At 43.1% G+C, this 23,933-nt stretch overlaps 3 protein-coding genes across 12 annotated transcripts in view; 1 reads left to right on the forward strand and 2 right to left on the reverse strand.

Annotated features, from left to right (window-relative positions):
- LOC100121657 (synapse-associated protein of 47 kDa) overlaps positions 1-19,889 on the reverse strand; it is a 31,836-nt gene extending 11,947 nt beyond the window's left edge. For 4 of the 9 annotated variants that reach the window (XM_031926313.2, XM_031926315.2, XM_031926311.2 and 1 more), the window contains exons 1-6: positions 19,242-19,889; positions 15,143-15,388; positions 12,413-12,498; positions 9,618-9,739; positions 5,494-5,505; positions 1,650-1,676 (exon numbers count right to left, since the gene is read on the reverse strand). In XM_031926313.2, coding sequence (XP_031782173.1) covers positions 1,650-1,676; positions 5,494-5,505; positions 9,618-9,739; positions 12,413-12,498; positions 15,143-15,388; positions 19,242-19,366 — 618 coding nt within the window. In that variant the 5' untranslated portion in view covers positions 19,367-19,889. The remainder of the gene's footprint in view (positions 1-1,649; positions 1,677-5,493; positions 5,506-9,617; positions 9,740-12,412; positions 12,499-15,142; positions 15,389-19,241) is intronic. The other 5 variants (XM_032598623.1, XM_032598624.1, XM_031926312.2 and 2 more) reach the window with 4 other exon arrangements.
- Positions 19,890-20,197: 308 nt separating this feature from the next.
- Positions 20,198-22,753, reverse strand: LOC100121640 (COP9 signalosome complex subunit 1). Its single transcript, XM_016983866.3, has 6 exons — positions 22,599-22,753; positions 22,296-22,510; positions 21,436-22,199; positions 21,000-21,357; positions 20,791-20,925; positions 20,198-20,707 (listed from the first exon to the last, which is right to left on the reverse strand). Exons 2-6 carry the CDS (start codon positions 22,404-22,406, stop codon positions 20,630-20,632), a joined length of 1,446 nt encoding a protein of 481 aa, XP_016839355.1. The 5' UTR covers positions 22,407-22,510; positions 22,599-22,753; the 3' UTR covers positions 20,198-20,629.
- A 77-nt stretch (positions 22,754-22,830) lies between these two features.
- Positions 22,831-23,885, forward strand: LOC100121620 (DNA-directed RNA polymerase III subunit RPC8). Of its 2 annotated transcripts, none has more exons than XM_008215233.4 (2): positions 22,831-22,991; positions 23,155-23,885. In XM_008215233.4, the coding sequence occupies exon 2, from the start codon at positions 23,175-23,177 to the stop codon at positions 23,787-23,789; it is 615 nt and encodes a 204-aa protein (XP_008213455.1). In that variant the 5' UTR covers positions 22,831-22,991; positions 23,155-23,174; the 3' UTR covers positions 23,790-23,885. The 2 variants fall into 2 exon arrangements, with proteins under 2 accessions (XP_008213455.1, XP_008213456.1); XM_008215234.4 differs by having other exon boundaries at positions 22,858-23,075.
- The last annotated feature ends 48 nt before the right edge of the window (positions 23,886-23,933 follow it).

A 23,933-nucleotide genomic window follows, 5' to 3' on the forward strand; every position in this document is an offset into this window, starting at 1 on the left:
CGGATGAGCTGTCGAGTCCAAATTGTGAAAAGTTGAAAAAAAAAGTTCGTTTCTAGCTTCTGTGCCAGGAATGTAAAACGTATACGCGCGTATATGACGTTATAACGTAATTTGAGAGCGTCGACGGGTACACACACTCGCGAGAACGTGGATATTCGTCAAAGGCGTATCTCGAATTCGATTGAACGCGTTTGTTGGTCCGGCAAACGCAATAACGGTTGGGAATTTTCACTCGTGCGAGCTGGCTGTCTATCTATCTCTTTGCAAAGATTGAAATAGCTTTTGGCTATTTTTAATATATTCGAGAATATATATATATATATATATATATATATAACCTACTGACCTCTTCTCAATTTTCGTGTGTATCGAAAGCCCGAGTACACTGCTGTTTCTCGGATTTTATTTGAAAAGCCCCCTTTTATCCGACGAAAAGCCACGTACACAGTATACATCATCAGAAAGACGGTTAATAAAATCAAGTCACATCATCCCTATACTATATCGTATTTTAAAGCTCACTTCCGATCTCACTAGGTACGTATACCGTCCTAAAAATATACGCCTCGGGACATTCCTCCAGTTGCTGCGGAGCAAAACAAGAATCGCCGCGCTAGGATCAACGTACCGCCGGCAATAAAAATAGTAATTTCCTTCGAGAAGTAGCGCACGTCATATTGATCGGCGAAATCGAATCTAGAGAGAGAGAGAGAGAGAGAGAGAGAGAGAGAGAGAGAGAGAGAGAAAGAGAGATGATGACGCAACGCGGGATTTTCATTCTGATGGTACAAAGCTCTCGTTCTGCCCTCCCACGCGCTTTCTAATCAGTCGGCTCTTCGTCTCCGATCGCGATTTATTTTTACATAGGCGTACATATACATCAGGATATTTTTGAGTTTTAAAAAAAAAGTGCGTCCCAATTGTTCGAAATGAAAATCGCGTTATAACGTAATTTATTGCTTATTCTTCATCCCGCATATCTTGGATTACGGCTCCATTAAAGTAAATCGCATTTTATTAAGCTGTTTTTAAAGCCCGACCGGTTAGCCGCGCCGCGGGGGTGGAGATTGCCATCGCGACGGCGACGACGTTCCGGCGGAGCCGCTGCATTTTCTACCCGAGATGAATTATTTATCGGCTCCTATTTCAAGCGCATATATATAACGTTTCTCCGAGACTTTTACTGCGCGCGATGTATGTATAGCCTCGATAATAGATCTCGACGGGCCCATCATCTTTTTTTCCATCAGCCAACGCGTCAACTTCGAATTACGAATCTCGAGTGTCTACCACAACGCTAATCGAGTATACGGCTCTCACGTTTACTCAAAAATTATAGTCGAGCAACCTTCCCATCCACGAGTATACTTGCACAGCCCTCTCAGCCGTCGCGGTTACCATCGCACTCGACATGTCCACTCGACGAGTAAACACAGACAATCGTCGCGCGCGCGCGCGATAAATAAAAAAGAGCGAAAAGTACGGCAAGCGCAGAAAGCGAGGGAGAACAAATCAAGCGATCATCGATCGCCGGTTTAACCCAATTCGCCGATAATCGAAGCGAGTATGAGGAGAGAAAAAAAAAGAGGAAATATCTGTATAACTGGAGAGAAGAAAAGTGTGTTATACGTGTGCGTAGAGGAGCTTACCTGACGCACGTCCTCCTCGATCTGGATCTGTGGGTGACGAAGAAAAGTCGTCGTGATTATTCTCGCAACCGCCGCGCAGTGCGGTTGTAGGTATGCATGTGTACGTGTATGCGTTGAAAGAGGGAAATGCAGCACAGCGCGACGGCTGTTATGTCCTTGGGGACTTATTTGCCGGGAGATTTCATTTGGACGGCTGATGAAAATATTGGATGACGGATGTCGAGGGGGAAGAGATTCTCTCTTTCTCTCTCGAGCTTGCGGAGCTTTTCAAGCGCAGAGGGGAAGAGAAATGAGCTGTTGCATAAAACTGGCTAGCATAGGCGCTTTGCGCATATTGCTCGGGATTATTAAGGATTATTTTCCCCTGATGTGCGGGTGAGAGTATAATAAGTTTTTTTTTTTTGGGAATAGATCTTTCGGTAATCTATCAAAGCTTTGATTTGTTTTTTGAAATTCTGTGCGAAGCACTCGATACGCTTTTTAACGCATTTAAACTCCGAGCCAATCGTTTACAATTCATCGGCAACTACTCTCCACGCGAGCAATTTCATAAAACCAACAAGCGAGTAAGTCTCAAAGCCGCACGAGAGGAAACAATTTCACCGGGATACTCATTTCCCATCGATATGCGCATCGGGAAAGATCCAATCAATTTTCCACCATCAAAAGCCAGCTCGTAAAGCAATTAGAAAAAAAAGCGCGCAGCGCTGCACGTGCGGCCTGCATGTCCAAGTAGAACAGCGCCGAGTTCGGTCAGACACGTCCACGTAGACATATATATTCGCGCGGCGTGAATTCATAAACTTTAATGGCGTCGGTGGATTCTCTCTCTGCGATACTTTCCTGTACCACTGTGTAACTCTGTGCTGTGTACGTGTATGTAGGAGCTTTCTGAAATAGAAAGAGCAGCGTATGCTAATGAACCGCGCGGGTTAACCCGGGCGAGCTCATCGTGGGAACAACGCGGGGTGTATAACTCGTGCGCGCGCGAACTTTAAATGGGGATCTTTAGCGGTGCCAGTGCATCGATGCACCGCGAGAGAGTTATATATATATATATATATATATATATATATATATATATATATATATATATATATTCGACTTTTAACTGGAGTCTTCGTTAACGGCTTTCGCGATTGAATTACCGCAGCGCGTGTAACGTCGGAGATTCAATTTGGAATTTCGTACGTGCGTATATGGACTACCTGTGGAGGCAAAAATAGCACACTGACACTCGATAAAAGGGAGTAATAAAGCGGATCGAGAAATAGCAACTCGGTGCGGCGCAAACAACAGTATTTATTAATCTCTCTCACAGTGTGTGTATACGGCTATTTTATACACGCCGTTTTAACGTCTCTCGGCGCAAAAATCGCCGCGCGTATATCGGCTGCAATCTCGAGCCCCATAAAACACGCCTCTCTGCCGGCGACGTATTATATCTCCCTCCTTCTCACGGCGCGCTTATTCGAATTTATCAATCGCAGTGCGCGCGACGTGTGACTTACTGCTTCGGGAGTAAAGCTCGTAAAGCTGTCGGTTTTTGGAATGCGGGGATAAACTGTTGTAAAAAGTGTCTGTTTTTGTTATAAATCGTAATTTTTTTATTTTAAGATAGAATACTTGCGAGTACGTGAAGAATGAAATTGAAGCTTTACGGAGTACCCCGGCGTCAAAGTCTACGTGTAAGGGAATGCATACCAAGTGTGTGTCTTATTAAATTCAACGGGCGTCGAGGCTCGACGGCGCAAATCCACGAGGGGATGCTTCGCACGACATGGTGTCTTCCTCTCTAAACTTCTATTGTTTAATTTATTTCTCTTTTAAAGTGTGCGTTATACTCTCTCGCGCCGTTATTCATCCGAGAGTAAAGAAGAAAAGCTCGTTGCAACAAGCTCAATGAGCAAGCATATCTCCACATGCATCGAGTCGGTCTCGCGTAAGACATCGCAGAAAGTCATGAATCCCCGTGTATAATCGAAGCCGCAGTAGCGCCGGTGATGGAAGTCGTCGTCGACGAGTTGGCCGCGGCTGAATGTGGGTCAGAGGAGCGCGCGAGAGCTGTCCTGACCTACATGACTCGCGGCAAGTTGTGACGTCAGGCCTTACAGCGTCGCCACTGCGGCTTCTGCTCTTTGGTTATTTCAACTGTGTTTTTTGCTTTTTCTCCCCCTTTTTTTTAAGAAGAAGCAGAGGCTTTCGATTGTTATCGGTACAGGCTTTGCGGTCGGTGGTATTCCGTTTTGGCGGGAAATTCGAAATCCCGGTTTCCTACTCGTTCTTTTTCCAAAACCTTAGATAAGTGAAATTTTTTCTTTTGTATCTCGAAAATTAAAACTGTTGCGTCGAAACGAAAAGAGGGTCAGGCTCAGCTTCGTCTTAAAGAATTTCGCAGAGGTCGCACGCGTATATGCACAGGTTCATTCCGGATTCACGAACCGGTTAATTTTAACTCTAAATCAACGACCCTCTCGCGAAGTCTCTTTACCCCTGGAATATATCCAGTGTCAACGTTTACACACTGTATATCCACATCCGCAGCTATATAGCGCGCCAGAAGTTTATACAACAAACAATTTCGAGCTTTAATGGCGAAGAGCTTAAAACTTGAAAAGCCTCGAAAAACTTGTCTTCCGGGCGCAGTTATTTGCCAAAAGCGACAAAGCAGATTAGCGCAAACTCCTAGAGATAGGAGAGCAAGTCTATATGTATATACACTTGTTGTGCAGCGAGAGAGAGAGAGAGAGAGAAGAATTAGGCGTCGACGCAATTTTCCCGGGGACGTCCGATTAGCCCAGTTTCGCGCGCACCTGAGCTTCTTTAATGGATAAAGGCATTCCTCCGCAGAAATACTCGTTATTCGGACAATTAAATGCTGCAGCGCCGCACGTCTACGGTTGCTGCTTCCGCGAAATCGACTCTTTAAATCGATCGTCGAGTATAAACCTCGTTTCAATTTAGCTTTAATGATGTAGTATTGTATTATTTCGAAAAAAAAGCTATACACTGCACTAATGGCCGAGAAAATCAATCAACGTACAGCACAGCGAATCCCGTAATCTTCAATCTCGCGAGGAAGAATGTTTCAAAGCGTATACGTGCGCGGCCCCGCGCGCGCACTTGGCGAATTTTATTGTACTTTACGAGCGCGCAGCAGTGGCAAGGGAGAGAGAGAGAGAGATATTTATCGCCGCTGGCCTATCCGGCCTGATTTCCAGCGCACGTTTTCGGATTAAGCTTCGCGTGTATTGAATTATGTGCTACTCAGATTTATTTCTCTATTATGTTATATCTCGTAATAATATTGAAAAGAAAAATAAGAGAATGACAATATGAGAGAGAGAGAGAGAGAGAGAGAGAGAGAGAGAGAAAGAGAGAGAGAGAGAGAGACAAAAGAAAATCCGACGTGTTTACACGCTGAAAACAAACGCAGTCTTATCTATTTTCTCTTAGTATACATTAGCCAGGAAACATCCGTATCATTATCGTAAGTGCCAGCATCCATGCACGCGTTGTGCGCAGCTGTATACGCGTCTGAAGCAAAAAAAAAAAAGAGGAGGAAAGTCGAGCGCAAAGAAAAAAAACGTGTCTGTGTCCTGCTTGCTGATTCATCGCATGCTGGAGGCGAGACTAAGCCAGTATAGAAGCTCCTGTGTGTGCAAGCGCGAATAAGCTGCGCGCGTTCGTGCTTGATCGCTGCGAGCTTTATACCTACGTATATCTATCGCACAAAAGCTGCCGAGAGAGAGAGAGAGAGAGAGAGAGAGAGAGAGAGAGAGAGAGAGAGAGAGAGAGCTATAAAAAATGAGAGAAAGTGCTGTTGCTGTGTGTATCGATTTACCTGATTGTTCACCTGCGACGTTGTGTGAGAGAGGCAGAGTAGTGGTGTGCGGTTGTCCGTTGTGTCGTGTGCGTGTGTTTTGTGTGTCGGACATGAAATAGAAAGAGAATTTTGGTTTGTTTAATCGTTGCGTGGACGTGTAACCTTTTATTTTGGAAAAAATAGTGTTCCTCGTTTAGGGAGTTTAAAAGCTCAAAGACTGCGGAACTACATGTGTATGCGGTGGCTTGACTGTGAGTTGAAATACGTTATCGAATTTTTTTTTGGCTCGTTTCGCGTCGGCTGACCAAATCGAGGCGGTACTACTTGTGCGTATAGAATGCAAGGTTTGAGTGTGTGTTGGTTAAGCGCACGTATTTCAACCGTTGGCATATGATTAATCGTCATTTCGTTTATATTTTCCACGGATAAAGTATGTAGAAAATCTCCCACAAACAGCATCTACGCGTTCTCTGCTCAACCCCAGCTAATAATAACATTGGCAAAACGAGACTCAAAAGGCCAACGCCGAGAAAGTCGAGCTTCGTTAAAAAGAAAAACAAGACTTGGAAGCAAAACTGTCCTCCTCATTACAGAAATAACAGCGGCAGCGCGTGACTAGCGAAACCAGCACACACAAAAGCCCTCATCGTCGATTTCGTCCATTATCCACGAACTCTCTCCACATATTCATGCACACACACGCGCACACACACACATACATGTCTACGTGTATGTGTTCGACCCGGTACATAACGAACGTCCGGCCGCATATATGTGTTTACGAGCGAAACTTGCACATGTGCAGGGCATAGAAGGAGGCCGATACACAGACGTGCGGGAGGTACGGGGGTAGGGACGAAACGAGACGAAAAATAAAATGCCACTATCGATTTTGGCACCTCTTCGCAGCGGCCTCCTGCGCAAGGATATCCGACTATCGACGAGAGGTTAATTCGATATATGTGCGGGCTAATGTACGCAGAGGCTTTTGCTGCGGCCCTATCGTGTCAGGGATTTTGAATTCCTTTTTTACCAAAGGAATTATCCCGCGCGCGCGTGCACCACATGCCCCTGTCTCTGCCCTTGAAAGGTCAAGAAACAAGCGCTGCGTGGGCGTCTATCTAGCCCGGAGTCGAAAGGAGGATCCCCAATTAGGGATACACATGCGATACATCGTTTCTATATCATTCTTATCCGTCTACACACGATTAAGCTTCTTGATTATTTCCTCAAAGAGAAGCTCGCGCGCTCGTCAAAGCTGAAGCATCAATTAACTCGACGCGAGCGTTTTGCGCGCACGACTTCTCTCGTTATCGTTCCCTCGACGTCGAGCTTACAATGGGGGCTTTCCGCAAAAGCGCTGCACAACTTGTTTTTCCTGCTGCGCTATTCGGTATAGACATATAGTTCGCGATTATTGTGCCGAAGCAATTAGCCGGCGGTTTTGTGGTGCCAACCGGCTTGTTAAGAGAATTCCTATCTCTGCAGCACAGAGGCATATCTTAACCTTTTGCGCATAGCTCATATCTGATGATATTTCGAGAAAATTCGGAGGAAGTCTACGCGTCGTTGCAAAAAGCTCGACACGTGTATATACACTCGTAGAGAGCCAAAGCAAGCAAGAGAGAGAGAGAGAAAGAGAGAGAAAGCACGAGTCGAAGACGCGGCGCGCGTAACTCTCTGCGCCCCTCGAGCGCCGCGCGAAAGCTCGATCAATACCAACTGTCCCTATTCTTCGGAGGGGGCCGCGGCGCCGGCAGCGCTGCTCTCTCTCTCCGATGCTCGCTGGTCGTGATCGCGCCGCGGAGACGATGAACTAGACCCCGTTTTTCCCTCCGCACGCTGTATACACACACTGCGCTGGAATTTAACCCTGATTTCGGTGCTGTATATACGTTTTAGCTCTATACACAGGCCTACTTGGCGCGTTCTTTTTTTCAAATCGAACTGCTGTATAACATTATACGATATGCTTTCAGCCTTTGGGCAATTACTCGCAGCCTATCGATCCTTGCGGGTAATGACTTATACGCGTTGAAAGCGAAGGCGTCGTCGTGCACGCATAATTGATGCGGCTAGGGAGGAAAACTTGCGGACGGCTTGTCTCTATAGCTATAATTGTTCGAGTTAATTGACGGGAGAAGCTCCCTGGTTGCGTTGCGTATTAATAAACCGGCGGTGCCAGCGGAGTAACTTTTTAATCGATACTATATGGAACACGTGCTGCGCGCATCGGTGTAACGGTTGCACTTTGGAACTGTGTATAGGGTAATCTGATAACGAATGTATTCACTCCGTGGAGCAGAGCTTTTCTTTGTTTCGTATAATAAAACACCGCGTCGAATGCGATATTACACGCGCTGTGTACTGGATATAGCCCGAGAGAGGAGATAAAATCGTGGCGTGAATATTTTAGGCGAAAAACGAGCGTGAAAAGTCGATTAGCTGATAAGGGATCTTAATCCGGAGCTTATATACCGATGGTCCCTTAAACGGCGCTTTATTTTTCCCGGTTGAGCCTACATCGATCTCTCGAACGCTTGATTGGTTGCTCGGACTATTAACGTCCGAACAACAATATATAAAAAGATTTTGTACACATATAAGAAAACGCGTACATCAGCAACGAGTTCGTCCAATTCCTCGCAGCAAACAGCGACAACGAGCCGGAGGTAAGATTCTCTCGACGTATACCCAGAGGAGCTTTCGCGCATACATCTTTCACGTCCGTCCGAGTTTGGCAATCAGCGGAAAGCCGACAAACTCGATTAGCCGCCATATTTACCCAGGATCTATAATTCAAGCCTGAAAACCCGTAAGGCTGAATATCGTACGAAAATAGTCTACAGCGCGGATTCGCTTTTCTTAATAATATCACCGCGATGAAAAATTTCTCTAGACATGCATTTTCCGCAGCGAGAGGAGAATATAAAGAGCGATTGATTCGGACCTCGAGCGCCGGCGCAGCTCTCTTACTCCTTTAATTCGATTTGCAGAACAGGGACAGCTGATCGTCTCGCAGCTCGATTTTTCGCGCAATTCTACTGCGAAAACAGAGAAAGAAAAATTAAGACATCTCAGTAGCCGCATCGAGTCCTCGGAATCGAAAACAACAAGCAGCCCCAACGCGCCTCGGAGCTTATCTTATTCCGAGCAGACACTCTCTCGAATCCTCGCCAGGCCTGTGAGAGGAACATCAGGGCGTCCCCTTCGCTCGTGGAGAGCGACACACTCGCTCCATCGATTTTTCTGCGAAGCAGAGAGAGGAAAGCAGCTATATAACACGGGAATCAAGATCGCGCCGCTGCGCGAAAAGCCTCTCGAGGATCCTCTACTTTATATATACATCCCCTGGGCGGCTGTGTAGCACACGTGGGGGAGTTTCACTGCGTGTGGAATTCGGACTCGATGTCGGCGATTAGTTTTTCTTTCTTTGTTGTTTTTTGAGAGAGCAATTAATAACGCTATGCGAGCTGAATCTTGGATATTCGCGGAGCGATGGTATAAAAGAGGGGTTTAGAGAAATGCAGCGTCGATAGTTTCGAGCAGGGATAGCAACGATTCTGCTTATCTGCGCGTATTGCAGTTTCTAAAGTCGAAGGAGAGAACTTTGCATATACTTTCAGTGTATAATGAGGTTGCTTTATTCGACTTTGGATATTCGAATATAAGACGTTGTGAACATTTTTAATGCATACAGCTTTACGTTACTGCGCATTCTTACTTGTATAAACGGTCGAGCTCTTTGCATACATACTCATGAACGTCGAGTCGAGCTAGAAAATAATAAAGCTAAAAAATTATCATGTAATTTCTCAGCGATTCCGGGCATAAAGCAAGCTTTAACGAGCTTTTCAGACGTCGCGCTGTAAAAGTTTCAGAGCTGATATATTAACGAAGTAAGAAGCGCGTTGACGCATTAGAACACTTGTTTTTCAGTGCATATTCAACTGGAAACCAAAACTCGCATTCAATAGAGAGAATTTTAAGGGCTTTCAGCAATTTCTTCCAAGGTACCATGGAATAATTCATCCGCAAGAGAGAGACATTGGACTCGGTTGGACCCTTCGCGCGAAAATGAGGAAAGGTTGCAGCAGCATACATATATAAGAATATCAAGAGTAGAATGAGGAGCTACTCACGTTTTCCTCGACGGTCTTCTTGATTTTAGCGCTGGCCTCGGCTACGGACTTGCCGGCTTTGTTCACTGCGCTGTACAGGAAGCCGCCCAGGCTCTTGGCGCCCGCGAGCGCCTTCGTCGACACTGCAAAATTAAGATAGACCCGGTGGCTGCGTTAGTCTTCGTTTCTCCGCTGGGGATAGCTTCATCTTTATTTTATATTGTACGATGTATAGTAGAGAGACGAATACGCTGTATAGTCTTTTTTTTAATTTCCTTTTAGCTCGTTGTGAAATTCGAGAGCGAAAAGTGTTGCTTTGAAAAAGCCGAAAGGGGATTCATAAAGAGCTCGTCGCTGCGAAATGAGAAAGAGCCTTTGGGGTGGAAGTAATTTTTTTTAAGTTTGCTGGACGAGTGTAAAGTGGAATTATTGTACTTGGATGTAAGTGACATGCAGTTGAAACGGTCGGGCGCTATTCTTACACTGTCGCTCAGAGAATATTAGACTTTATGCGTTTAACGTGTGCATTTAATATACTTTTCAACTGTACTACACAAAAATTTTGGAAAATGATTGAGGTTCAAATTTGTCAAGAGAAGCGAAATACGCAGTAATGTTGGCTATAGCGACATCATTCGGAAGCAAGAAAACGAACTATATTGTCGTCGACGCTATACGCGGACTCACCGGATGGTCCAACCGATGCATATCGATCTCATCAAAAAGCTTTTGAAGATCGAAATACCCGGTATTCATAGAGGCGTCGTCGTATATCCGAACACGAAATGCAGCGCTTCGACTGTGAAAAGAGAACTCGACTTTCTTTCTCTCTCTCTCTCTCTCACACACACACACACACACACACACTCGAAAGAGTCACACACTTTGCTTTTACAGTCGACGCAGCGGTGAAAAAGCAGTCGTATATAGCGATTGCAAAAACTTTTTCATCGAGCATCTCTCTCTCTCTCTCTCTCTCTCTCTCTCTCTCTCTCTCTCTCGTGTTTTCTTTTTGCAATTTGTTCGGTAAAAAGTTGGCAGTCGCGCTTTATATACTTCATCTTCCGTGTATAAAAGCCAAACTTATATACCTGCACTCGTGTTTTTGCATCACTTTCAGCTTTTAATTAAACTTCGCGACGCAAACGACTGACACAATTAAAATTATACTCGCGCGCGCAGAACTGCTTATATGTGTGAGCGGCAAAGACGTCTAAAACGTCCACACACTTTTCTTCATGATGAAATAATTCGTTCTTGAGTGTTATTACTGACGTACCTTTCATATGAAAATACTTAAATATATTAGTCTGAGGTATTATCAAAGGTGCCTACGCGGGCACGCTTTTTTTGAAATCCTGAAGAGACTAAAAATAAAAATCGGTTATTCGGAAATCAGAGCTGACTATAGTTTCTAAAGAGAAGTATAGATGTGAATAGATAAAGATTAAAAAATGCGCTAATATCATACGTTTTTTCAAACCTATAATATGTAGCTTACTTTTTCTAGCAGGATTTTCAACAAGCTGAAAATTTGAAGTGACTAAAAGTCGTTAACTAGTTTAGGAAATTCAAAAAGAGTACGAAGTTTTTTTAGCATGAAATGCAAATTATTTTTGACATAAAAAGTTAGATCAAATCTAGGTGATCAGCAGTAAGCTAACTTTGCTAACTCGATTGAGCTTAACTTAAACGCATTAAGTGTCTAATGACTGAGTAAATTGAATGTACATAAGAAGGGTTTTGAATTGATTAAAACTAGCTACGTAAGCTATGTAAAAAAATCGAAGAAATCGTAGTCTAAGCTATATTAATATCTTTTGGAAGTATATAATAATAAATGAGATGATGCAAATAATTACACTGTTGCAGATTGTCAAGATGTTTGTCTTCCTGTACTATGCGAAGCCTTATACTTGCTTCAGTTTTAATCAGACTATCGATCCTCCAACTAAATGAAGTCATCATCAGCTAAATATACTTTTTTTCAGGAAGTTAGAACAGCCAAGGAATTGACTCGTAGTCTTTATTAAAACAATGATTTTCCCATCACAACTTAACTTGCATCATTTCTTTCATGATCATAAAAAGTTTACTCTAATTTATGAGCTATGCACTCGATCTAAGAAGCATGCAAAGTAGCCTTCAAAAATAATAAAAAAGTTTATGAAGTAAAACCACTATCTTTTTCATTCCAAATTTCAATAAACGAATGCAAACCACTAATTCCAAGACAGCCATCAAGAATCAATGTGCGACAAACTCGCAATTTTCATACAACCAGCTCGAAAACTTGTTAACAAGACGAAAGCACTAATTCCAGAAATACGTTCCCCACTAGTAAAGTCTACTTCCCCCGAAAGCTTCGCCGCGTATAACACGTGCGAGAGCACATAACCCAATTAATTTGATTAAATTAGCATAAAGGGACGCGGCTGACGCTGGTGAAGACTATTCCTATACAGCTACGTTCTAATCTTCATAAGTGCAGAGTTAAAATAAAATAAATCACGTCCTCTATCAATTCCATTCGTCGCTTTAGCAACGCGCCAAGCAAGCGAGTTTCTCTCTCTCTTTCCGTGTGTCGAGCATTGAAAAATTCAGGCAGCACAGAGCTTCGCTCGCAGGCAAAACACACAGACAGGGTGTCTAGCCCTGGGGGCTGCACCTGCTGTGTGTGTCAAGCTCACAAAAGCGAGCGCTCCGCGCTACACTCGCAAAGTGCAGCGATGAAATAGCAAAGTTTTAGCGCATAAAGAAAAGGTGTATATAGGTATAGAGTATTATATATATATAAGTGAGAGAGCAAAACCTACCGGCGCCGAAGGCCTGCTGTCCGTCCTTGTCTTCGGTGGGTGTGCCGGCAAGACTTGCCGGTCCACTGTCGGCTCCGCCGGTCGCGCTGAAATCATCGAGCACAAAGGGCTATGAGAAAATGCACTTTCAAGCGCGAGTCACACAAGCAATGACGACTTTGGCTCTCTAAATCGTATATTTATAATAATACGCTCGTCGTTGTTGTGTGCACACATACGCATACTCTCTGGCAAAGAGAGGAGCAGGGGCGGGTGCGCGAGCGGGGAGAAAAATTGGAAAAGTGGAAATTTATATTAGAGCCAAGGCCGGAAAATTTGCACTTCAATTTTCTACCCGCGCGCGCTCGCGCCCCTGGCTTTCACGCTCTCTGCTAAATTGAATCTCTCGCACTCGCTCGGTACTATACACAGCTTCATGTATACATATATGTATAAATTGAGATATATAGAATATTATATAAAATGTGCACGAAATAAAGTGTGCAGCGCGTGTACGTACGCTAGATAAAAAGTGACTAAAAAAATGCAATCTAGCTCTCTCTATGCTGAAGCTATTATTATATGGAGTAGATGCGTATTATGCGTATATGGCATTCGAGTCTATTATGACTTTATGCGAATAATGTATAGAGATTTCGCTTCGAGTAGAATCTTGCGAACGTAATCTAACAGCATCAATTATTCCAGTACTCAATTCCACTCGAAGCGAAATCTCTCACTGTACAACGCACGAGTATAATCCCTCGCTCGTTCACTCAAAAGGTGTCAGCGTAGCATCGGTCTCTCCTCTCTCTCTCTCTCTCTCTCCTCTATACACACTTCCAGAAATACAGAGGCATCATCGCCAGAGAAGTAATCGGAGAGAAGATACTCTTCTCTCTCTCTCTCTCTCTCTCTCTCTCTCTCTCTCTCTCTCTCTCTCCCGCAAGTATATATAGCTGTATACGATAGCAGCCCGTCGCGGCGAAACAAAGTCGAGCTTCGTTCATTAATAGGAGTATCTATATAGCGGAAATCTCTCGCGCTTTCGCACTGATGATTACGAGTCCGAACAATCCATTTGTGGCGACGCCGGTGCCTTTCACACGGCGGTATATACGACTTTGTTTCTCCCCGGGACCGGGTGTACGAGCGCACAATGGAGCCAAAGACGTGGAAGAGAGAGAGAGAGCGAGATTAAGAAAGAGAGATACACAGGGAGTGTAATGATTGACATCCGGAGCACGACGCAAAGAGAAAAATGAGACAATGGTAATTTGATATATCGGAGACGCACCGGGCTTATATGCTTTATTCGATTAAACGTGGAATTTCGTTTGTTGACGTATGCGTTTAGCAGGTTTTGTTTAGCTTTGGAACAAAAATTGGGTATTGTACAGAGGGGATGATAATGAGTAAGGAAAAATCAAAGTGTTCCGTTTTGGTCCTTTAGCCACGTGACTTTGTCAAGCGAATTAAATTTTTGATTGAATATTCAAAAGATAAGGTGCATTTTAGGAACGCGACGCATCGCCTCGACTTCATGAATTCCATTATCATTGGAAATACAGGAAACAGGACAAGGACAGACAGCTCTGCCGGAAGTTTCTCGTGCACGAGTTTTACTCGCTGCATCCCTTTTCTAACAGGTGACGCGGCGACAAGATTAGACGACGTTTCTCTCTCGTTTACATATATTCTGTAATACTAACTAATGCAAAAGCGGCAAAAGTTGATAGCGGAAAAGCTAGTGATATTTTCGATATTGATTCTGTTCGAAGAGTTCATACACGCGCGCGTCGGTTTATTGTATATAGTTTTATGCACGTGTAGGACGGGAAACTTTTTTATTTTTTGTTTGAATCGAAAAAGTATAAATCCGAAGGTATATATAGTTTTTAATGCAATTATGAATTATAATTTGTGTATACGAAAAAAAAACTTTAACCTACTTATACTTGCGAGAAGTTTGAAACAATGCGCTGGAAGTTATATGAAATGCATTCGAAGGAGTACATCTGGTTTACAGTGCAAGTAGACAGAGAGCAAGAGGTTGGATGTATTAAAATGTCACAGGTATAGTGTGCATATACAAAAATATTTCTGACGTTCTTAAAAGATGCAAGTTTTTATTTACTATATTTTAGAACGAGCGACTTTAAGCTTATTATCCATAAAGAGGGTTTTCAAATCTTCTACTTTTGATCAATCTCCATAGACTTCGAAGAGATAGAGTGTAACGAATAAAACAACGTGTGGGTGATAAGAGGACAAATGAACATAGACAAAAAAATAATAGGCAAAAAATTGAAGGTACACACCAAAAATTCATTCAGAAATGGTGATGTCAGTCGAATGAACTTGGAAATTCTTAAAGTCAAACGATGCAATCATATAATTGCAAAACTCGACTTCAAGAAACCTTCCCAAAATGAATGAGAATTGAGAAAAACGTGAGAGATAGAGAAACAGAATACAGTATAGCATAGTATAATAATAATAATAGTAATAATAGTAATAATAGTAATAATAGTAAAAAATAGATGCAAGATAAACTCGGAGATAATATAATAATAAAAAACCCAGAGATCAATCAATACCGAGATCTCTCAGAGGCAGTGTACAGCGGGCCAAAGTATACAATAAAAAGGGGGGGGGTATAATAAGGGGGCTGGATGGGCGGCGTGTATGTACACACAAGACACCTCGGAGAGAGACACAGAGAGAGTACGGCTGTCCGCTGTCACGTACCCTGCGACCCACCTGCTTGCGTCATCGTCTTTTACGTGTTCTGTGCTAGCCGCGGCGGGATCCCGCGTCGCCGGTTCCGCTGCAGTGGGGTCCGCCGCCTGTTGCAGGCTGGGGTCACCCTCGGGGGCGGCGGCTCCGCCGCGATTCAGCCCGGGAATGCCGCCGCTCAGCCAACCGCTCATCGACGAGGCCACCTGAGACTTCACGCCCGCCAGCATCTCCAGCTTGCTGCTGCCTTTTGTCGGGCTGAAATCAGAGGAGATAAGAGGTCAATGCTTTTGGCTTATATCTATTTGGTGTAGCCTTGCGTTGTGTATTTTGTGTCCCTGCGCTAGAATGCCTGGGGTGTGAATATTTTATGGACATTGTTTAGGTGCTAAATGAATGCCCGCTTTTTTTTATTTTAGCGACAATAGAGAGGATAGACCGTCGGTGTTTGCGATTGCAGTATAGAAGTAGTTCGGTACACGCTCGGACGTGATCGTAACGGCGCAGATAGACTTGTCGCTTGTTTTATTGACTACTCGTGCGAAATTCGGTTTCTGCGTATAACAATGCAAATAAACCGTACGCGGCAATCAAACCATCTGCGGCATTCAAGTGCACTAGTATGCTTTCTCTCTGCGCTGTGACAAACAACTTTGTTTGCTGGACCCATTTGGGTGTTGGTTTTGATGTAAATTTACAGGGGAACATGCCGTTGCGTTTATTGTTGCTATTGATTGGTAGAGTACGCAACGATTGCGAATATTTCTGGAAAATCTTGAGCTTTTGATGCGAATTACTAATTAAAAGGCTATAATTTAAAACGGTACATCTGCGTCTTAAATTGTCGTGGAAGAAGTTCAATGACAAGCGCTAAACTGCTCGGTGCCGTTTTCCCAAACTACTTCGCACGGTCGAATGCGCCTAAGCGCCGGGATTAATTAATATGAAGTAATAGAAAACAGCGGAAGTTTATTTGTGCAGCAAAAGTTGCGAGAGAGGAGTAAGAAAGTTTTTCTTTTCACCTATATATAGTCGCGAAAGTAAAGCAACGATCCGTAGTCAAATGATTGGATGGATGAGCCTAATTTAAAGTTTACGGCGAACACCCACTGACACAATAGCTTCGGAGTAGTATAGTGTACGTCCGCATCGTGACGCAGGTGCTTGTTTACTACTATGCCATATAGACTACTCTACATTCGAAAATACGTCTGTATAAAATGATCATTTTTTGCAGTGTTTAAAATATGACTAATGCCACAGAATGGGAATAAGTAATTTATTTACAGCAAATTGAGTTATACTGGTGATTTTATTGTATGCACTTTATGACTAACCAAAAGAAATGATTATATGTTCATTTCAATGATGTGCAGAACCCATGCAAAGATTGAAATGTTCATTAAACTGATACCGATTTATCTCCTCCGCAGTCGCTTTAATGAATTTAATTTTTTTTTTGCTTTGAATCTGATAGCAATACATAAAACTAACAAATATGCACATTAAATTAATGTGTTTACAAATAATATACGCATATAAATAAATAGGAATTATATGGCATGTATTGTAATTAATCAAAATCACCAATGCAATTGCTTATTACATGTCCAATTCGATGTACTATTGGCTTAGGTCAAATAACACGCTACGGTTTAAATGACTATAATTATTCCCAAACAGCGTCGTCAAGCCGATTAATAATAATTAATCAAATAATATTCTAAATATCAAAAGTGCATAATTCCATAATTAATTTTCATCGAGCGATCAAGTTGATCGTTACATCTATAGGTGCTTCGTATAAGCCATAACGAGTCCCTTAAATGCAGTTATAAAGTGCATCAACCGTGATGCACATACACAAAGTATCAAACGTAACTCGAATTCACTATTAAGTGTTGAGTAATCCAACTAGCGCGGTAAATACTCTCCTCTTCTCTATACAGTAATCTATGGGGGTTTTCTTCGATTCTATTCAATAGAATTTCTACAAACTATATAGTTTTCTAGAAAATTCAATCGATAACGACCATCATAATCTCATTAAAGCTAGCCAGTGACGTGAAAGACCGATCACGTGTCTAATATTAATACTTGATTACAATAATAATCGATGGCAACGAAACAAAAGCTAAAAATCCACGCAGTATAATGAGAGCGACTATCGACGACTCGCGCACGTGCATTTTTAAACGTCGAAATTCGTCATTATCTGCTAACGCGTCTACTGCAGGACAGTAGCAATCAAAATTTTCAATCAAACTAGAGCTAACAATCCGACACCAGATCATCAATTAACCATCAAACAATAGCAGCATATCAAATCCATAAAGCCCAAAACATCTCGAAAACGCCCAAAATCCCAGCGCGACATCAATCTCAAAAAAAGACGCTCACCGTCCGTTCCAGAAGCAAAAAAAAAGCTGCGCGCGCGAAGAGCCGCTGGATCATCGTCGCAAGCCAACTGTCAAGGCGAATCGATCGAAAGCAGCTGCTTCTGCACGGCTGCAGCACGTATCGCCCACCCACGCGGCCGTCTTTCACCCCCCCCCCCTCCTCCAAAGGCTGCAAGTGTCGCCCCCTTCCTATAGTACTATTGACAGGTTCTCGCTGCCGCAAAGAAGAGGGAGGGGGAGGGGTGTACATCAGATATTATGCGCCGCGCGAGAGAGGACCAGAGCCGAAATCGTTACTTCAGCTAGCACTAGCCAGGCTGACACTACTGCATCGACTATTTCCGCTTATACGATGATTATACGCGCGTATAGCCGATGCTCCTTTTATCGCGTGGAGGGAGGAGAATGTTCGGCGGAGATAGAACGAAAATTAAATCGAGGCGGCAGCAACGCTATAATGCTGTGTATGAAGAAACTAATAACCTAGCTCTCTGTTTACCGCCCGCCCGCGCGAGCTCGCGCACTTTTATCTGACCCAGAATGCAAATTCTTCGCTCTCTTTCTCTCTGTACGCCGAGATAAATTTCGCGGCTCCGCGCCGCCGATATTATTTAATCAATAAATAATGACATGTACCGAGAGAAAGAGAGAATGTATTCTCTCTGCGCGGGGAGAGAAAATCAATATCGCAAACAGGCGGATTATATTCGCGTGGAGAGAGAGAGAGAGAGAGAGAGAGAGAGAGAGAGAGAGAGAGAGAGAGAGAGAGAGAAGAGTCGTGTATCCGCAGCGCTATAAAAGAGAATAAACAAAAACTCGCGCGAAATTTCTCCGCGGAACTGAGATACCGATAACAGCGCTGCGCTATCATCGCTTGATTGATGGACGACTCGCTGCGCTGTAGATATATACTCGTATACGAACGATTCCATTACCGAGAGACTCGCGAGGAGGCGGCCTTGAGACGCACATCCACTTTGGTTTTGTAGATATACACGCAAAAAAAAGCGTCGTACAACGAAACAAACCGCTTAGGACCTCGGCAGCAGCGCAGGCATCAGCTTCTCTCGGCCGATCAATACGCACGGGGGCCGCCGCCACCGCCGATATACCGGCCCCGCAGTTGAGTCTACAATCTACATCGCAGCCGCACAGCGATACGATCTTTCTCTCTCTCCCGAGAGCTTTTTTCCGCTCATTAATCTCCGCGATTACGCGTCAAAGGATGCGCGGCCATATGACGAAGAAAAGCTGCGTAGTTGAGAAAAACGAGCAAAGAGTTTGGTCGTTACGTCGAGCTCGCGCGCGAACCGAGAGAAATATCGATTTTCTTCCAGGGATAGGAAGGGAGAAAATTGTACACCCGCTGCACACGCGAGCAGCGCAATCGGAACACCTTTTCCTTCCGCTCGTTTTTTCGCCTATAAGTCCGGCCGCTTTTCCACTGTATCGAGAGCGACGATGTGCTGGCATAACCAAACCGACGGAAAATGTGTGACTCTGTCTCATTCGGGAGGGTTCGATAAGCGAAATGAACAAGCGGATGCGCGAAAATGCAGCGTATCGATTGCTGGAGAGGAACTGGAGTACGCACGCACTCCCAATCCCATCCTGGCGCTGCCATCTTTGTCCGGTATTAGCAGACGACAACGGCTCGGAATGAAATAATCCTTCTTTTATTTCGTGCGCGGGTGTGAGTATGCTGTATTTACCTGCCAGCCGCTGCCTGGTCGGCAGCCTCGGGATCGGCGGGCGGAACCTCGGCCGGTAGCTCGCTTCCGTCCTCGGCCTTCTTGCCCATCCAGTTGGACACCTGGTTCGTCAGTCCCGAGAACATCTTGGCTTTGATGCTAGTTTTGCTGTCAAAATCCGTCGCTGCTAATGCTCCTCCACTCGGCTATACGCGGTGTAAGCGCAGGTGGCCCCCTGCGATTCTAGCCTCTTTTGCGTCGTCCGTATAGTTCTTCTACCCGGACGCAACGCTCACACGGCCTATATCCTATATAGGTACTTACTGCACTTTATGTCGGGAGGGAATATAAGACGGAGAATGAGAGAGAATGAGAGAGAGAGAGAGAGTGAGAGAGAGAAAGATAGAGAGAGAAAAAGAGAGGAGGAAAAGGTGTGCTGCGGACGAGGTCGCGGTTCGACTCGCGTTGAGCCGCCCGACGAATCCTTTTTGTTTATCACACGGTGCTCGGCTGCCTTTTTTTTAAGCTCAAAACGACGACGAGCTTATTCGGCAGATACAACGCGGCGGGATACGATTGCGGCTGCACTGGTAGATGCTGGCCGACAGGCTTTCTTCTACTACTGCTCTCTCTCTCTCTCTGGCTCTGGTAGTAGCGCGCGCGGGGACGGGGACGAGGAAAAACACGCACTACCTACTCGCGAGAGCTGGATTAGGCTGCGCGCGCAGATCCAGGCGGCGCTGCGCGCGCTCCCCCGCGAAATTTGATTCTTGTCTGTATGTAATGTATTTAATCGTTTGAAAGTTATTGGTTAACAATTTAGTCTTTTGAAGCTATAAGCATATGCCATATTACCAAACTCGAGTAGGGTACCTAGTGTAAGTAGTAATAAGCCTGGATTGGCAAGACGATCGATACACAATACTTACGCGGCTTATCTTGAATGAGGATTAAACTGAAAGCAAGTGAAAGAGACGTTTTGAGGTTTTATTTGGTTTTTATTATTGAGCCTCATGCGAGTTCAAACAAAGAATGATTGCATTATAATGTAATACAAAAAAAAAAAAAGAAAATTGAAGAGATACTATGTTTCTACTGATTTCGATTAATATAACTCGTTAGAAATGCAAAAAAATTTTGACAAATCGTATAAAAACATCAGTCGGCGATTATACATCTAATTCTCCTGTAATCACAAGTCACGCTCGCAGAGGACTTCCAAGTTCAAGTACAATTGAGAAATTGCTTTTTTTTATTTACAAGAGAGATATTGAACGCGTTCAAGATCGTGTACCTTCGTAGCCAGTTTTCTTTTGCTTCAAACTGATAATGGCGCATGATGTTACGTCGGTAGGTATTTCACAACGATAGAAAAAAAAATAAGAATGAATAATAAGAACACCGGCACTTTAGTTTCTAGGTGCTTGACTTGTGTTTCCGGGCGCTATCGGCATTTCTCCACTTTGCGTGGTCTCTCGCTGTGGACTCTGAAATGTTCAATAGTGTTACTTATTCCGTCGTCTAATCGACTTAATTCGACGCAGTTTAAGAATCTCAATAGATACTTTACCTTTACTTGAATTTGATTTTTCAAAATCGCAGCCCTTAGAATTAATAATCTGGTACGCCGTCTATATTCCTTGCCTAGACTAATAGACTTTTCAAAAGTCGTGCTACGCTGATCTACATCTTTGGCGTATAAAATCTGCAATGAAATACAACGTTGGAACGAATGTCAACGGGAAAAATCATTAACAAGAGAAGAATGTTTTTGAATACCTTATTGTGGGAATCGATTCGAGCTTGAATTTGCCCATCAAGTATCAGTTGCATGAGTTCGTCTTCTAAAGCTGCAACAGTCCTGTTGAATGCCGTCGCCATGCGTCTCATATCGGCACTGAGATAAGGACTGAAGTACTGTATTAACGCTCGATTTCGGATTTGAAGATACAACGTGTTTACGTGAGGTGCAATGTACATATCTAGCAAAACATTGTCCTTAATCTCATCCAATAATTTCAAACAAGAGGCATACTTTGATTCATAAAATTTAAATATGATATCTCTTAATTGGGGTTCCAATTCTAAAAACAGCTTAAAAGAGCTGCTGAAAATAACTTGCTTTTGCAACTCATGCCTGAAAATAAAATGAACATACATTAATTTACAGGATTCTCTGACACAGAGAGAGACTCAAAATACATAATCCACTCACCTGTCAAAGGTAGCCAAAGCGCATAATCCACCATAAAGAGCAACATTTCCAGGTGACAGAATTTCTGGGAAGTCACAGTGATCCAGCGATGCTTGTAAGAACAACTTAGCTGCCGACTTGTATTTTTTTGTGGCAAGTTCAGCCAAGCCTGCAGCAACCTTCAATTTTGTTACTATACCTTGACTATTATCTTTCCCGTGAACATCAGGGAAATCTGGTGTGTTTTGAGCCTTAGTAACGTAACTTATAACGTGTGTCCAGTTTTGCAGGTATATAGAAACTTTCAGAACATTCCAGCACATGTTTATAACATGTTTGCCACTAGTACAATAGTCACGGGCTCGAGAATAGCACTTGAGTGCATTGCCTAGATCACCACAATCCAAGTAATGATCGCCCAAATCATCGTGGCCTCTTCTTATGCTCTCCTTGATAGAGTTACTCTTGTAGTTCTTAAGATCAGTGTCAAACTTCTCAAGTTTCATTGCTGCTTTCTTCGAGCGAGTATCTACCCACATTTGATCAATGGTAAATATTTCTTGAGTAGTAGACTGAGCTGCTACATCCGGCAAGCCAGGAGTACTCAGTGCTTGGGCTGCTTTTTTGAGCAATATTAAATAGAGTGATACGTTAAAAGTAGTCATGACATAGGTTATAGCCATCTTTAAGGCTTCAATTCGCAGACTAGGACAATGATCTGCTATGTAAATCAACCTGAAAAGTTTTGCCCGTCCTGTGTATTGGTTTGCGTACGACTCCAAATCCTGCAAAAATATACCATCAACCATTAATAGAATACTGTTTTTCGGGTGCTAAATTTCGAATGTATTCAAAATAACAATAGATGTCAAGTTACAAACCAATGTCGGATTTTCAACAATATACGGCTCCTCCTCAGAGTTATCATTGTCCTCGGCAGGTGCATCGACCTGCATAGGTTCAACTGCATTCTGCTGAGCAAACGAAAACATATTTTTCTCTGGTCGAAATGCAGCAAGAGAAAATTTCGTACGAGGATGATGCAGCCTCCTCGTCGGTTTTCCTTCAAATCTCCAACTACACGGGCGAGCTAACCCTATTTTCGACAACCGAAATTTTACGAATCAGACATTTTGCTCTCAAAATTCTAACGTTAGCACGTTAATGATCGCGAAGAACTTTACCTGTTTTAACAGCGGTTTTTCCTTTCTTTTACAACTGGTATCGACAAGTGCAGTTTTAACATCTTAGTTTGTGAAATTTACGCCATAATTGCAAGCCTGGCGGAGCCTCTAAAAATGTCAATTTTTAGCCTGTGTGGATCCTTTGTGGCGCCCTTTCAATGACGCGAAGATCGTCCTTGCGCATGCTCAGATCGCGCGGCCGCATGCGTATATATACATATATATTCACATAAATTCACACACCACGCGTGCATTCACAAGTTGCGTCCTCTGCATAAACACGCATTTCATAAACAACGTTGAGACGTTCTACTGCTTGTTCTTGAAATTAATAAAAAAAAATGACAGGCCTTTGATATACGTATTTAATTATTGGCTGCTCATATTTTTAAGGTGAGTAAATGGCAAATGGTCAAAATTGTGTGATTTGTAGAATAAAATACTACTCTGTAGTGTATGAACGAGCCTTTCTAACCTGTAAGATTTGTAACAATATTTATTTACAAATCTATGTTATGATGTAATATCAATTATTCAAAAAAATTAATGATTTCAGAGTTGTCATAAGAATCTAAAATGTTCGTCTTAGCTGAAATGAAAGACACAGTCAGAATACCACCTTGGAAGTTCAAGAAAAAGTTGAATGATGCCATTACGGATGAATTGAACAGAAAGCTTTCCAACAAAGTCTATTTAAATGTTGGACTGTGTATCGCTCTAAATGATATTACAAAAATAGAGGAATCATATATTTTCCCTGGTGATGGGGCTTCGCACACAAAGGTTATTTTCCGATATATTATTTTTCGGCCTTTCATGGAAGAAATTTTAATTGGAAAAATCAGAAGTTGTAATATGGATGGTGTACACGTTACACTAGGCTTCTTTGAAGATATTGTTATACCACAGCACAAGTTACAGTATCCGTCAAGATTTGACCAAGCAGAGCAAGTGTGGGTTTGGGAATATGATACTGGTGATGGCGACAAACATGATCTGTTCATGGATGTTGGAGAAATCATTCGTTTTAGAGTGGTAAAAGAAACATTTACAGAATCATTGCTATGCAATCCACATGGACCTAAAGATTCTACTGTAAAAACAGAGTCTGAAGGTGTATCACCTTACACATTAGAGGCTGCCATTGATGAGCCTGGACTTGGACTTCTCTCCTGGTGGGAGAATACATGAGACAATTAATCACAAAATAAAACACTGTAAATAAACAAACCATTTTATATAGACAACTACATTAAATAAAAAAGTTTAGATATTAATTGTTATAAACTGCTTTCTTATATTTAAAGAAAACATACAGTTATTTTTATTTAGTTA

This window comes from Nasonia vitripennis, chromosome 3 (assembly GCF_009193385.2).
Source record: "Nasonia vitripennis strain AsymCx chromosome 3, Nvit_psr_1.1, whole genome shotgun sequence".
Classification (NCBI taxonomy): Eukaryota; Metazoa; Arthropoda; class Insecta; order Hymenoptera; family Pteromalidae; genus Nasonia; species Nasonia vitripennis.